This window comes from Melopsittacus undulatus, chromosome 1 (genome assembly GCF_012275295.1).
Source record: "Melopsittacus undulatus isolate bMelUnd1 chromosome 1, bMelUnd1.mat.Z, whole genome shotgun sequence".
NCBI classification, from domain to species: Eukaryota; Metazoa; Chordata; class Aves; order Psittaciformes; family Psittaculidae; genus Melopsittacus; species Melopsittacus undulatus.
Window position 1 is genome coordinate 18,199,348 of NC_047527.1, and position 16,755 is coordinate 18,216,102.

General features: G+C 44.3%; 1 protein-coding gene across 1 annotated transcript in view; it reads left to right on the top strand.

The window, feature by feature from the left end:
* SYBU (syntabulin) overlaps nucleotides 1-16,755 on the top strand; it is a 41,574-nt gene that overhangs the window by 21,115 nt on the left and 3,704 nt on the right. The window contains exon 4 of the mRNA XM_005150988.3: nucleotides 14,203-14,305. Coding sequence (XP_005151045.1) covers nucleotides 14,203-14,305 — 103 coding nt within the window. The remainder of the gene's footprint in view (nucleotides 1-14,202; nucleotides 14,306-16,755) is intronic.

A 16,755-nucleotide genomic window follows, 5' to 3' on the forward strand; every position in this document is an offset into this window, starting at 1 on the left:
ACACACTTAACGAAACATCTCATAATATAAACTTTGGAATGTGAAGACAACAGTCATCTATCAACAGTTTCAGAATTCCACATACACCCTTTCTTTAGTGTTGAGGCTTCCTGCCACACCTCCCACTGGCTTCCTGGGGTGCAGTCCCATTACTTGTTGGCACAGACTCTCCTTGAAAATGTCCAATTCCACCCTGTGTTACTGGGAGAAAGAGTGTAGAAAGGTGAAATTACACCTTGTATACCACACCAAGCTGGCTTTGACATATCTGATGACCAGGTCTTGGTGGCTGTTGCAGGCCAGTACTCCTGTCACACCAGGTTGATCCACATCTTCATGTCCTCCTCTGTAAGGAAACAAAACTAGGCCTCCGACCTTTGAGACTGGGCTCTAGGGTTAAAGTCAGAGATTATCCATCAGGCAGTAATTCAGTGGGTCTTCCTGCTCCTGTCCAGGGCTCGCCAGGCATATATAGGCCTCTGGGTTTTGACAGGGTCATGGGCACAATGCCAACACAGGGCAATTTCACCATGACTAGTTGTCCCACATGGGTTTCCAATGGGAATTAACTCCTTTGATCATCAGGTATGGGGGTGTCACCCGTCAGTGTCCCAGGAGGACAAAACACTTAAGGTTTTGGGTTCCTGTAATTTCCACAGCAGTTACTGACAATGAAGACTGCTTGTGGCAGTCATACATCCCAAATGTAGTATGAATATGAAACACCTGCATGTCTTTTAATCAAGCCATTAGTTCACTCAACTATTCCATTGGCTTGGCTAAAGCACTGTGGGAAATATTGGCGGATTGTTTATACTGTTGGGGGAGTCAGCTAAGGGTGTACTGTGTTCTCTTCCATGTGAAAGCAATGGAGGTGTGTCTTCTTCCCTTAGGGTAACCATAAAAAAACTGTATCTTTAACATCTAGAGTGGCCATTCAGGGGTGGGCAGCAGCCTGCGCTGCTGTCACTACAGAGGTTATGCTCAGGACAGCAGCAGTCAGTGGTGCTGTATTAGTATTCCGTTTCCTGTAATCAGTTGTTAAACACCACTGGCCATCAGCCTTATGGACTGGCCAGACTGGCGAGTTCTGAGGGGAGCGCATACAACTTTCAGTGTGCGTCTTCTCTAGCTCTTTAATCACTTCAAGACGTGGCCTGCTTGGCAGTAGATATTGAGACACAGGTTGTTCTGTGGTAGAGCAAGGGCAGTCTGCAGGAGCCTCACTTAGAGGGGTTCTGCCTCTCTGCATCCAGGACTCCATACTCTGCCGCTGGACACACCATTGCCTGCCTGCCAGTATGTCAAACCCTCATGTAGTTTCCTTGTGAGGACTTAGAGCCACTTCGGCAGGAGCGGATGGCCCGAGCCCCAAAGGTTCGGGTCTGTTCCAGATCCCAGCGGGATAAGCAGGCCGGAGTCTGTAACAGACTGGCCGGATAGTCTTCCGCCCGCCCGCCAGCCCCGCCTTCCGGATCAGCCCAGCCCATCTCTCGCCTGGGGGTGACAATATTGTGTCACGTCTCCGCCCGAACCAAAACCCTCACGGGGGTGGTGAGGATATTGCCGGCTGTGCTCCATGATCGCTGGGTTTCTCCCCACAAGAGACTGAACCAACACTTTCAGGGCGTCCTGTGACCCTCTAAGGAGTGGTCTGAGGTGGCTGGGGTCTCTCGGAGCGGCCATCGGTGCTCCCTGCAGCCCTCTCTTACACTGCTTAGATGAAAGCAGCCGTTTGTCCCCCTTCCGGTAGCTCGGACAGGCCCTTCACTTCCACAGTTACCAGCACCCCTCACTCCGGGGCTCCACCACCCAGCCCAAGAAGCCTCTCGGTCCGCTGCTCAAAAACACTCCTGGATGCCAAAACCTGCTCCTCCGTGCCTCTGTAACAAGCCGTGTGTGGACGTCCTGCTGAAGCCACAGAAGCAATAAATTGAGGCTAAATGAAAGTTATTGTTCAAGGTCAATCAAAGTTCCACCAACACCGGCTGTGACAGCTTCGGGATGTCACATGGATTCATCACTACAGTGCTGATTCTTAAAAGTTCATGGCCAACGATACAAAATGTGCAGTCACTCATCTAAAAGGGTGGGTTCTCAACCTCAAGGCAGTTACTTCTTTGTACTCAAAAGTCAGGCCCGCTGCTCTGAGAGAGACTGACAGGGAATGGCTGCCAAGGGTCTCCATTGCTGCCCTGGTCCGATATGTGGTCAGACATGGTCACACAGCCCTCATGGGATCAGGACCCACCTTCCTGCCTCTGCACCTGCCACCATGTGAAAGTTTGCTAAATATGATTAGCATAGCGCTGGGGGCTTTTTAGCTTGAATTTATATGTATTTTAGATTTAAACTTGGAATTTAAACAAATATGCTTAAATTGATGTAGAAAATGTGTTCGAATCACCAAATACTTCTTTTGAACAAGAATAAGCAAAATAGCTACAAAGAATATTTTAGCTTTGGAGTGTTTTGCATCAAGACCAAATCTACAAGTTCCTGTCAAAGTGACCTGGAAATACAGTCTTTTAATTCTGTGTCTCTAAATTTATAATACATCCCCTTCTAAAGATTATTTTAGGTGTTGCTTAGGAGAGCTGTAAGCAATTAGTAGTTGGGCTGTGGCCTCTTGAGACGCATACCACTTTTTGTTCCAAAGATTTCAGGCTGCAGCAAGCACCCAGATATCACAGAAAAAATGGAGCATCTGAAACTGAAGCCAGGAAGTTGCAAAGGAAGAGCTGGCAAATAAAAGGCAAAAGGCCGAGTCCTACCTCTCCTGACCTGTCCAGGTGTGGGTTGGTGGCACAGGCTACCTGCAATTCAGGGCCTTGGGCACAAATGTTATGCAGTTAGGTACTTATTTCCTTAGGAAATTAATAAAAAGATACAATAAAAGGAGATCCCTGTTACTTAGTTCAGTGAAGGGAAAATAAATTTATATTTAGATCTGTTTGTGCCCCTTTTGAAGGATGGACTTGAGCATAGGGGTGAAGAGTGTGCTAATCCAGGCCTGGGCAGGCTGAGGGGATGCAGAGTCTGCTCCCAAGGGAGCTGTTCCACTTTGGTTAATTTAGTAACTGCTTTATTGGGGGTTGAAGCAGAGTTCCCAGCAGGCACACCATAGCGCCTTTCTCTCTCTCTGGCCTGTTAATTGTCCCAGTACCACTCCAGATGTGCAGAAAGTGGGAAACTCATAAAAAAAAGTGAGATTCATGCTTGATAACAGCAACACACCTGCAACCTCAAGCATAGAGTTGTGCTCATTCATGACAGAGCCACAGCTCTAACTGCATATCAGAATGAGTAGGGGCTATGGATATGTGACTTTGGCAGGGAGTCCCCGGATTGCTGGACAGAGGGAGGCCTGTGCCAGCCAATTCATCTTTTAGCTCCAGATGCCTCTGGATAGAGAGGAAGATCTGCTGGGGATTGTGGGGATGTGCTCCTGCATCTGGAAAAGGTGACTGAGTGCCTGGCGTAAGGAGGGAACTGGAGTTTAGAAGTCAGAGTTGAGGTAGGTATGGAAGATGGCATAGCTGTGATCTTTAGTTAAAAATAAAATTGTATGCCACATCCCTGGCAGAGTTCAAGGCCAGGTTGGATGGGGCTTTGAGCAACCTGGGCTAGTGGAAGGTGTCCCTGCCATGACAGGGTGGTTGGAACTTTAAGGCCTCTTCCAACACAAACATTCTATGGTTCTGTGATTTAAGTAAGCTTTTTTTCTGTCCTCTGGTAATCCAGAGTGGAATGAGAGCCAAAAAAGAGAAACCGGCGCTATACACACTGCACACTTAAATATTTGTTTTAGAATGTGTGTGAGGTCAAGCTAGAATATGCTTTGCAATTTGTGTTTTACTGCAGCAGTTTTTCTGCTCCTTCTGGCTGTTTTCTGTGGGTTTCAGCTCACTTCACCTCTGCAGAAAGAATACTGTGCAGACGAAAGAGGCCATTATGAATCTTCCCTTAGGAGATTTTGTGTGTGTGTGTGCTCTGCGTTTAAATTACAATCTGATTATTTATGCCAATGTTTAAAATAGCTTTCTGATTCCCTGGTTAAAGTATTCTGAACCTACTCCAGCTACATTTTACTATGCACAACTCCCACCAACCATCAGCTTTTATTTCAAGTAATTTTTCATAAAATAACATAAATCACAGCTAGAATCCTGTGTTGCTGTTATATATTTTTCTTTACAGTTTTCCAGCTGTATTCCTCCTCCCCATGATAAACAGTGTTGCCAGTATTCATTTTTATCTTAGAATACACAAATTGCATTCCCTTACTCTCCCTTCATAAACAGTGCCCTGTAATTCTGTTATCATTATTATTGACCTTTTTGGAAATTCCTCCGGGTTATTAATGTCTTTTTAAGGAGAATCTTGGGATTTAAACTGTTTTCTGAGCAATATTTACTCAAGAATTGATAGATTATTTCCTTTTTCTATTTTCCTTTACATCCCTTATTTCTTTTTTGCCTGACATCTCACGATGTTCAAAGTGGAGCTATGCAAATAACTGATTTGGGGGTTTGCTGCCAAATCAAAACATTAAAGAAAACCTTTGTTCCAGACTGAGCAAAGACAATATTGAATCTAAAATATTTAGAATGTGTAGAGAGGTTTTTTTAGTGGATTTACCCCCTTTCTGAAAGAACAAAGAAATTTGTCAGTTTTCAAAATTATAGCATCATTGCAAACAGAAAGCAGACAGTTTTCTGTTTGACTTTAATCATAAATAGCTTCAGTATTCTCCGAACTTGGTTTTTCTGGTGACCAAATTACTACCTAAAAGTTTTTGTTACCCTCAGAGTGAGTACTTTAAATACTTTTTGATCAGTATTCAGCAAATATGTCTATATATTCCTTGTCTTTATATATCTGTATTTATATTTAAGCATAGAAAGCTAAGGGAATGTATTTTAGGCATGCATATCTCACTCATCTCGTTTCACAGTGCTATAAAGACATCGGGTATGTTGGTGGTTCCTGGACTCAGAAGTGAAAGCTCAAGCATAAACAGCTAAGCAGACCTTTGCAGGTAGTGGTGGCATTTTGAACATTTGGCCCATTTAAGCAGTGGTATGTTACTTGCTTTTATGTACCTAGATACCAAAATCCTGACGAAGCTGTGTTTGAGATGCCTTCACTTTGTTTTGGTTCCTACTTGAATTTACAATCTTGAGCTCAGAAAGAGCATAGGAGAAATGCAAATCCAATCCACTGTTCCAATGAAGAAAACACAATTAAAAATCATAAAATAAACACTAGCATCTGGAAGAGCAACTAGGTAGAGGTTGCCCAACTTGTCGCAAAACTTCAGATTGTAGAGCTTAGTTTTCTCAGATGTGTTAGGTGCTGGGGTTGGGTTGGGTCTCGTGATGGAGGTGGGAGCTGTAGGAAATGCAGCAGGAGGTAAATGAAGACAGGCATCCCAGGCTAGGTGGATTTACAGAGGAACTAGAGAAGGGCATGATAAGCTAAGAGTATGGGAACCCCGTCTCTTCACTCATTTCTTACTGCTGGATGCGGTGCATGTTCCTGGTGATGTGATGGGGAAATCTTGTGCAGCCTCTTCCCTGTTCAAAGCTAAGTCTGACCCTGTGAATTCTTTCTTTTCCCAGTAAAGCAGACAGCAGAAGAGAGCTTTCCTTGGTCTGCTTTTGTGTAGATCCTAGTGTATTTCGCATGGTGTGAAACACCCTGATCTTTAGACAGCAGCCAAGCACTGCACTGTTCACCAGTTTTAAAGCTGACCTGCTCCTAGGCGTGTCCAGAAACAAGAGTGTCACAGAGATGAGAAACTTTGCTGGTTGAGACTGATGGGAGATACTTCCCAAGTGAGGTGGCAGATGGGGAGACAGCCACTTCCAAAATCCCTCCACCATCCTGCCCCGAATGCAGAGGACCTTGCATCCCTTCATAAATCCAGCCTCCAGGGTAACATTACTTTCCTAAGGAGCTTAAAATATACTGCCTTTAATGTGACATAGCAAAAGAGTAAACCTGCTTTATAATAGTGTATTTTATAAATACCATTACATAAGGAAATGAAAATTCTGCTGGGTTTGTTTCATGTTTTATTAGTATTACAAGTCTTACCTTGCTTCCACACTGAGTCACTTTATTACAGGTCTCTATTCCTTCCTTCTGAAATTCCGTAACTAATAGGAAGCTGTTGACTTTCCAAATCCAGGCAGGCTGTGACTGTTTGCTGGAGCTGGCATAATACAGTGTGACCACAAACCTGCAAGGATTAATAAACTGAAAAAGCACAGGCTTCTCATCTGTCATTTGTGCTTCTTAATGAGAAGGGTGCTATTGAGAAAAAGAAAGAGCAAATGGCAGCAATTGCAACCTGAAATGACACTTGAACTCTTACTGCATTTTGTAATCATTTCAAGGTGTGTGATACCATAAATGTTTTCTTAGCTTATGACAAATTTTGCTTCTTATCCTAGGTCTGCCAGGTTGTTTAGTTAGTTACCTCCCAGATATGTTTCTTCTTCCAGTGTTTTTCTCTTGCCTGCTGAAGACATTTAAAGCTGATTTAAAATTTTATGCACATTATAATGAAAACCATATGTCTTAGATTAAAGGTGACTGTGCACAAGCTTTCAGCTGAATCAGGTTTAGCATGTGATTTCATGCATTTGCATATATGGTGTGAATGCTTGCCTGCACAGTTACTTGCGGTGCCCCAGTCACTTGTGTTTCGTGTTTATGGGAACCAGATTTAGATGCGTTGGAGAGGCTTCTGAAAGCCCTTTGTTAAACTTCTGCCACCAACGTGACAGGAGGGCTGGGATGTTTTCCCAGTCTCTAACGGAGTTTGCTCCCTTTTTTGTGTACTACTAAGTCATCCTTGCCAAAGATGACATTTTGCATCTCCTAAAAATATTTCTGACCAGCCATTTTCCTTCAAACAGACCAAATAGCACTGCCAGGTACATTTAAAAATCTCACAAGATGACACTGCATGCTTGATTATAAAAGATACTTGTCCATAGGTGGACTTACACTTGCATTTACTGTCAAATGCAAATTGAGTGTCATGTTATACAGCTCTCAGTGTATTAGTTGAACCTCCCTGAGGTTGGTGTAGCAAAGCAGCATCCTTCCACATCTGCTCCAAAGAGCCTTTTTGTTTGAACAGGAAAGTAAGTTCCCCAGACCACCCTCTTCTGCTTCATGAACATATGTTCCCCCTGACAAAGGTCATTTCAGGCTGAGAAAAAAAAATTCATGAGACACATTTCTGAGGTGTTAGAACAACCCAAACTGTGTGCAGAAGCACAAAAAATAATTTGTTCAAGCTGATTTCTGTATGAAGAATCTTCTTAAAATACTTAAAGCAAAAAAAACCCCAACCTGCAGTGCTCATTGGTCCAACAGCTGCTTGTGGCTGTGCTACAAATCCGTGAATTAAAAAAATTAAGAAAAACACAAGCCCAGATCACAGTGACATGCAGAATATACATGATGGCTCTCAGCCAATAGTAGTAATTAGTTTGTAGTGACTGTGTTTTTAGAGAAGAATTGGATTGATTGTGGTTTCACAGCATACACAAGTCACATTCAGTATTCATTTTGAGATCTGCAGTGCTTATAATTTGCATTAATGGAGTTCACATTACTACCAAAACTAAAGTATGTAGATGAGCTTAGAAAACTGCTTAATGAGATAAATTTTAATTATTTGATAACAATTCTTCTTCCAAAGTAAGAGTAAGCAAGCAAAAATCAAGACAAATAATGAGGTTAGATCACAAAGCCAGCAATCTGAATCGAGGAGATCATTTTTAAAATCGAATTTAGGTCCAAATGTGGGGAAGCTGGATCTGTGTTGCCATTTTTCCCCAAAGTCTTCTCTCTGGTTTTGAGCTGGAGGTCTCCTCACCCAGCAGGTGTGAACAATTTATAAAGGGCCACACTGCAAGTTTTGCTCTGTATCCCCTCAAACTGCAGCTTTGCCAGTTGCCCAGGTTACCAGTTATTCCTGAATCATAGAATCATAGAATCATAGAATAGTTAGGGTTGGAAAGGAACTTAAGATCATCTAGTTCCAACCCCCCTGCCATGGGCAGGAACACCTCACACTAAACCATGTCACCCAAGGCTTTTTCCAGCCTGGCCTTGAACACCAAAGGGATGGAGCATTCACAGCTTCCTTGGGCATCCCATTCCAGTACCTCACCACCCTTACAGTAAAGAACTTCCTCCGTACACCCAATCTAAACTTCTCCTGTTTAGTTTGAACCCATTACCCCTTGTCCTGTCACTACAGTCCCTCGTGAAGAGTCTCTCCTCAGCATCCATATAAGGCCCCCTTCAGATACTGGAAGGCTGCTATGAGGTCTCCATGCAGCCCTCTCTTCTCCAGGCTGAAATATGGTTAACAGACCTGTCTGATGAGGGAGCACTGGCAAGAAGTCAGGTGGATGTCCACTGAAGAGTGGGGAGTGATGGCTTCAGCAGCCAGTGCAATGGGATAAGGGAGGGATGCCTGTTGGTACCCTTGGGATTGACCATGCCAGGCACTGCTGTTCCCAGCTCCTCACCATCATTCTGAGAGCACAACTCACAAATCTGAGCTCAGTGACCAAGCTGTGTATAAAATCAAAGGGGACGGTCAGATACTAAAATCCAATATTCACAGCAGAGCATGACAGGCAGGAGCACACCTCCACCAGTACACAGGAGAAGTCAGAGAGAGTCCCTGTGAGAGAGAGAGACAGACTTGGTCACCTACTTGTAGTCCTTAGTGTGCCCTCATGCATGCCTTAGGTTCACTCTGAACCTCCATGCTGGAGCTAGACCAACTCTGTGAGGGCAGGCAGGCACTTATTTCATTCCTTTGAAACAGGGCATTGCTACTGCTACGTTTGTGTTCTGGGTCCCAGCTGAGCAGTTAGAGCTTGAGGAAAAGATCAGTTCAGTGCCCTCCTTAGACCAAAGGACTTCAAATCCACACTTCTCATCAGAGTTTCTGAGCAACTGTGACCTACTGGGCATCCTCAGCTTCCACCACAGACCCTAAACCTCAGCTTCAGGAGAGGCTGAATCAGAGGCAGAGGAAGTGGGAGCAGCTTGTGTCACCCAAATATTAGAGCTGTCCACATGGAGGAGATCTCTGTGTCCTTTTTCTTGGTTCCAGGATTATGTCTTCTTTTACCCAGTTACTGTTTGGTGTGAATAGAATAGTAAGTCTGAGATAAGTAATAGTAAATCAAATAAATAATAAGGCAAAGAACAGAGACTGGAACCAAAACCTAATGTCAGCTATAGCTTGATGCTGTGAATTGAGTACATTTTCCACTAGGAGACTTTACCCTTGAAGTTAATAATTTTTAAGGATGTTACCTGAAGAAAGGCCTGAAATTCTATGGAGAGACTTCATCACTCCTTTGTGGCTTCTTTTTCTTGATTTTTTCAGTGCATGTGAGCAGTGTGGTTTTCTTTCCTAGATTGCTTGTGCTGTACAAAAACAACCTTGCAGGAGCAAGGTTTTCTACTTTTAAGTAGAAAAGAAGCCACATTAGTGTTTCCTGGAAATATACTGCTTATACTATTAAAGATTGGAACAAGAGATGTAGCTGTGAGTTAAAGGTTTCAAGAGAAAAGAAACCAAATCTCTTTAAAATACAGACCCTTTCAATAGTGGGCATTGCAACTTAATTCTTTCTACTTTTCCAACTGTTTCTAATGGCTTTGTTAGATTTTTATACACAGTTAGGCCCTGTCTTTTCCCCTGGGGTCTCTAAATTAAGCTATCTGCAGAGACAGTGTGCCCCTTAGTCCTCTAGTTGCTGCCTCCAAGTGGTGAACATATATGCATATAGTGGGATTTGCTGTGGAACAGGATACTTTTCAAGGCGAGGAAGCTCAGCAAACAGAAGTGCTTTACATTTTAGAACAAGTATCTGTCAGCAGTGTTTTATTTACAGCTCTATTTCACTGGATGACAATATGGAAAACTTAGCACCAAAACTGATATATAGAAAGAGGTCGTGTTATGGAGTCAGAAGATAAGTAAGCTCTGTGGTTTATATGCTTTGGCAGCTATGAAATAGCAGTGAAGTTACAAATAGGAAAGACTTATGTGGAAAGACTAAACATTGATAAGCTTGTATGCATTTTTATGCTGCTCAGTTGTCAATGTTCCTGTCACAGGTATTACTTGAATTATTTTTTTTTCTCTCCATACTTTAGTCTTACTATTTAGATAGCAAATGGACAATAAAATGCACACAGGAAAGTTGGAGCTTTCTTCTTATAGAAGATTAAATGCTAAATTTTAGTGTTGAGGCCAGAAGACCTTGTCCGTAATAGCTGCAAATAGTGGACTGGGATGCCATTACTCCAGTCGTGTGTGGGGTTATTGTGTGACTCTGTGTAAGCAATGTATTTACTGTCTCTGTGTACATACATACATAGGTATATATCCATGGTGTGGTATTTCTGGGCTTGCAATATTGCCCTGGTAGGCCTAATACACTGACTTTTTTCTACCTGTAACAGCTGTGAATGCAGCGTGTGGTCTGGTCAGTGTACTGTGTCATGACCGTTTCACTATGACTGAAGCCATGCAGACAGTGGAGTTAAAGGTGGGGATTCTCTGCACCCAGAATGTAGGTGTGATGGCTGTGCTGCCCAAGTGGAGTAAACACATGTAAGTGCCAGCTGTCCTTGCACAGGCAGCTCCTTCTCCCTCCCTCAATCCCACCTTGAAATTCAGTGGCATCACATGCAGGATGGGAAATCTGAGTCATCAGCAGGAGGAGGCTCCCCATCTGACTCCCATGCTGCAGTGAGACAGCATTAGCACCCTGAGCTGTGCTCCCTGACCCCGGGCTCAGGTGAGCACACATCTGCCAGAGCCTCACTGCCCTCCCTGCCTCTGCCTGGCTTGTGTCTGCCTGTGCTCCCTGCAGCCCTTGTCACGGGGTGGCACAGCTCGCTTCTCCTCCCCTCTGTGTCACTTTCAGCTGACTGTCTGTCTGTTGCAGTGCTGTTAGGGCAGCAAGCAGAGTAAAAGTGTGATGCTGTCTGCAGCAAGCTCTTAGCTTGGAGCAGCTGTCCATCAAGCACTAAAGTGCAGAGACAGCACCAGATGCTACATGATTTCACTCCTGCTTTTCAGATACCCATTCCAGGCAAGGAGCAGCTCTGGAAAATGTTACAGTACTTTGTTGGCCATTCTCAATTTGTGCCTCCCATTGCACAGAGCAGTGCACAGCTCCACTCCAGGGGTGAGGGCATGCTGCTCTACTGAGCCCTCTGTGAGATGGAGGGAGGCCAGGTCTACTGGCTTCCCAAGGCTGCATATCATACATGTGGCACAAGCATCTCCATCAGAGCATATGCCTAGGTCAGGTCACCCTGGCAGGCTGTTGGTGCTGTGACACTGAGTGCCTGGAGCATGGAATAATGTGAATGAATGAATTTCAAATGAGATACTGCTGAATCCAGTGTCTCAACATGTAGCATCATGGGCAGGAAAGGGTGGGTAAGACAGTCCTGTTAACAGGACTGAGATCAGAGCTGAACAAGTATTATGGCCAGTTAGGACAAACTAATGGCTTTGAGAAATGTCAACCTCCTTCATGGTTAACACAGAATATCGTTAACATATAAACCCAGCACAGGCTCTGCTGGGCTTACATGTGTGAGCTTTTGCAATCACGTTGTCACAGCAACAAAAACAGTCAACAGGTGTCCTTGGGGCGCCATCAGCCTGGAGAATGGTATTAGGAGAGATGAGAGGATCCTGCCTGCAGTGCTGCTAGACAAGGAATTCCACCTCTTTGTTAAGACAGAAGTCACAGTTACCCAGGAGGATGTGTTTCATCATGTGATATTGTATTGATACATGCCAGGTTCCTTTGCTTAGAGATGTCTACCAAATGGGAGGAAGCATTTTCAAAGTCTCCTGGTAACACTGCTGCTGAGCTCTGCCACATGCAAACATGTGGCTTGAACATCACTAACGCACTTGGAACCATTGCTAGCAGTGACCCCTTTAATTCAGAAGATGTTCTCGAAGAGCCTATAATTAGCCTCACACCTAATTTTAAACATAAGTAATCTCCTGTACTCAGTATGAAGTTTGTGTGTAGCTGTTATCAGAACCGTGGCCAGAAAGGTGAGTTTGTGCTCTGCAGGCGCGGTTCCTCTCTCGAATGCAGCTCACGCTCAGGAAGCTCCGTGAAGGAGGTGGCTGTTTCCAGGCTCTGCTGACTGAGATGGCAGTGCCAGCTCTGCAGCTTGCCCCAGAAATGCTCTGTAATGCAGGCAGGTCAGCCAGGGGTGACTGCTAAGCCTTGCTTCCTTGAAATGCTTCCGGTAGCCAGGGCTGATTAGGATGTGGTCTGTTTACCCAGAGATAAGCTTCAGCGAGCGCTCCTGCCCTCTGTGCCGCAGTCAGAACATGCTGTGGAAAGCTTCTGGCATCTTTCAGGGGCAAGAATGTTGAGAGTTCTGAACACCAGAGGTATGACATCTCTGTAATGGGTTTACCTGTTTGCATCTTGCTTGGAAAAGTAGATCTGGGAGCAGTGTGGTACTGAGACAGTATTCAGAGTGTGTTTCAGTCTTGTAGATGGGAATGTTCTGTTTGTCAGGAAAATTCCATTGCAGTTTTGGACACTATGTCCCACGGTCATTTTGCTTCCCTAAGGAGAGGGTCACTGACATCTGCATCTGTAGACATGATATAAATACTCTGTGACACAAAGTGGCTTTGCTGGCTTCCCTCCCTCCCCTTGCAGACTTGCGTGTGGTTTTGATCTGGTTACAGCTGTGTGCCTTGTGTCTAATTATCAGGGGTGTTTTCCTGGGTACAGAGTTTGTTAGAGATGGGATGGCCTTCCCTTTTGAAAAGCGCTTTGTATTTGTGCACTTCGAAACTGGGCTAAGGAATATTCTGGGGTGGGCTGAACCAGAGGCACAGAGAAATGGGGCTGGTCTCAGACCTGGTGAGATTGGGAAAATGCTGAGTTAAATCCGGACACGTCTGACCCTATGATCAGTTGCTAAGAGTTACCAGATAGTAAGGATGGTTGCTGGATGTCTCATCCTCTGTAAGGCTGTGAAGATGGTGCACTTGGAGGTTTATCTGTCTTGGACGGCAGGATGATATCTGCAGCTGTATCCCCCCCTCGTGGAAAAAAAGAGCAAAACTGGGATTTGTGGTAAATCTGCAGCGCTGGCCAGGGGTGTATGTGCATGGGACAGCACCCAGAAATCCCCACGTCAGCGATGCTCCCCCTGACCAGCTGTGTGAAGGTGGTTGGAGAGCTATTTCCATCCCCTCAAGTAAAGTCACCATCCGTTATTGTGGCTCTGCAGCAGGAGCCCTGGATATGGCTTGAGGGATATGCCATTTGAGTGACAGACTGAAAAAACTCCTAACCTTAGAGTGGGGTTTTTTTTTTTCCAGGGGACAAGACTTTCTTAGTACATCTGTTTAGTACTGACCTTAGCAAAATGAGAGCATTTTCCCTTGTATATGCCAGAGCTTGGGAAATTAAATCTGTGATCCATAGAAAGTCAGTAATCAGAGATGACTTAGCACCCAGGAAGCACTTGAAAGCCACACATGATTACTGGATTATTTCAAGCTTATTGGTACTACATTCCTATGCTTCTGTGACACATGAAAACCTGCACTGGTGTGCGTATACATATACACATACCCCATTAGTCTCTGTACATATATACATCTATAAATGTGTGTGTACATCATCTCAGAAACAGAACAGAAGCAACTTTCCTCCCAACAAGTAGTATTTGCATGTGATTTAAAGCAAGAGAAATCTCCAGTTAGAACTGTGTGCTCCTAATGACTGTGCTCCCAAAGGAGACACGTGAGTGGCCTCATTCAGCTGTTGATGGCTGTGACAAAGCGAACAGGTTGTCACAACAAATGTTCCTAGCCAAAGTCCTAAAATGGCTTCTGTAGCATGACGGGCACGTGTCCAAAAGTTTTTCCAGCTCTTGTGGAAGTGACAGTTCTGAGGAAATGATGAAAATCTGGAACAAATCCAGCGCTTGCCCTCAGGGATGTTTGAAAATCAATGCAACTTCTGAAATTCACCTGGGACAGACAAAGGAAGGATGCTTGTGCTTCACTGTTGCTTTGAAAACAGTCTTTGAGTTATAATTTCCATCATGTTTTCACTCTTCCCCTTTCCTTTCCAGGCAGTGAAGCTGATTTTAGCTCTTCAGGCAGCACGGGCAGTATTTCAGCACCTGAAGTCCATCTGTCTGCTGCTGGAAGCAAGAAATCTTCTTTCTCTCGCAAGTAAGTAAAGCGATTTTTCCTGAACATCGCAAGTACTGCGTGTGCAAAGATAGACTGCTGTGTCAGGTCTTGCAGTTAATGCATACAATACCTGTCTTGTGAGATTTAAAACTATTTGGGTAACACTGTGTTCTTGGGCAGCACCCACACTCATGAGAACTGTGATATGAGAAAGAAAAAATGATGCTGTATTTGGAGCACACAAATTGCCAGCCCGTCAGATCAGCCAAATGGTATTTATGTATGGAGACATGACATGACATACCATGACAGGTATGGAGAGATAATCAGGTAAGGCAGAGAAAACGCATTGGCTGGAGAGGAGGCGGAAACAACTAGGTGTGTGTCGGTTAAAAGCAGTACTTCTATCCAGTTAACCTTTTGGTTTTATTTCTTTATTTCCTCTTTGTAATATATCGTCAGCTCGACTTCTACCTTTCCAGATCATGATCTTATTTCTGTAGGAAATAAGTAGACAATATTGCCTTTGATGCTTTTTTTCTTAAACACCCTGGCCTAACCTTTACATAACTCAAACTAAATGCAAGCTTTAAAAAATATCATGCTCATCTGTCTGACAGAACCTTTCATAAAGTTTTCAGTGGGGTTTCTTCCTGTCATGTGTGGAGTGTAAATCCAGACAGCTTGTGAATGGGGGACAGTGGGACTAGAGTGTGCACAGTGAGCTCTGCCCACACAATCCCTGTTGGATACAGGTTTTGGAGTAGGTGGAAAGAGTTCAGGTTGACAGGCCTGGTTTCCTGCCCTGCATGGCAGAGCTGGCAAGCAGGGACCAGCAGCGGGGTACTCATATGCATGAGTTACACAGACGACCCCAGGATCGCAGTGTGCCCCACTGTACCCGCATCACCCGAATGATGCTTTTTCTTATCTGTGTTGTGAGACTGTTAGAAAAATAAACTTACTTAAGCTCTCGCTAGATTAAATCTAACAAGTAAATTTACTGGCTGTGGGAAGAAACAGTACTAAGCATAATACAAAGCCCTAAAATCACCTTACTTTCAGTAAGATTATGCAAAATTTCTTATTGCGCATTTAAGTATAACTTTAACTTAGAGCATATAGACCTTCTAAACTGGACTGAAGTCGTCCATCAAAAGACTCCTTCAAATGCATTGCTGTGTTATGCACAGTCAGTACAAGTTCTGCCTCATGTTGATGCTGTACTGTACAAAGTGTAAGGAGATGTCTCCTTTGCAATAGGTTCTTTTTTAACTGTTTGCCTTAACTCACTACGAAACATTCCATTGTTTGACAAACCACTGCCCTGTGCTTCATTGTAAAATAACTGTAAAATCACCCAAACCACAGCAGTGCCACTTGACCATCTGTTCCTTATAAGCTGTTCCACTTTCAGAGACGGGAGGAAACGAAATCAAACAATTTTTAGAAGAGACTTTGCTTCATAATTGTCCTGGTTCAGCAGTAGCAGTCATTTTTAATCCTTCTTGGTAGCTGGTGCAGCGCTGTGTTTTGTCTTTTCGGCCTGGGAACAGTGCTGATAGCATCTATGTTTGTAGTTACTGCTCAAATGTTTACTTTGATCAAGGACTTTGTGAGTCTCATGATCTGCCAGGGAGGAGGGGAGGCTGGGAGGAAGCAGAGACAGGACACCTGACCCAGGCTAGCCAAAGAGGTATTCCATACCATAGCACGTCATGCCAAGGGAGGTAACTAGGAGTTTGCGGGAAGGGCTTGGTCTTTCTTTCTTCCGGGTTGGGCTCATTTCGGCGGGTGGTATCGTATTCTCTCCCCTTGTTTATTTCTTCTATCGTTATTATTATTGGTGGTAGCAGTAGTGATTTGTGTTATACCTTAGTTACTGGACTGCTCTTAACTCGTGGGAGTTACATTCTTTCGATTCTCCTCCCCATCCCTCCAGGAGCAGGGGGAGGGAGAGGGAGGCTGTGGTTGAAAGCAGCCTTACAACAAACCTCCACAGATGGGCATCTCTCTGCAGGCCTGGACAGGGAAAGCAGCAGCGTGGTTCTTGTGGTACTAATCCAGGCTGCAGGCCTCTCATTACTTAATGGACCCAGAAGTTCAGGGAACGTGGATGACGGAGTCACTTGGTACTGTGCTATCCACAGACAATGTGAAGGTGGCCGAGGTTTCCCTAGATCACGTGGCTCAGACTGAGGGCCTTGCAGTCACTGAAAGGACATGCAGTGGCTGATGGCTTCAGGACTTTCTTCTCAGCCAATCACAGTTATCTGGCTGGATTAGTGGTTAGAAAATGTCATGTGTAAAATAAGGGTTGTGTGGTGAGGATAATCCAATATATTTGTCCTGTTTTTCGCTGGGCTAGAGTTAATTCTCTCCCTAGTAGCTGGTACAATGCTGCATTTTGGCTTCAGTCTGAGAACAATGCTGATAACACACCGATGTTCCAGTTGTTGCTCAGTTTCTCATGTTCTGCCAGTGAGGAG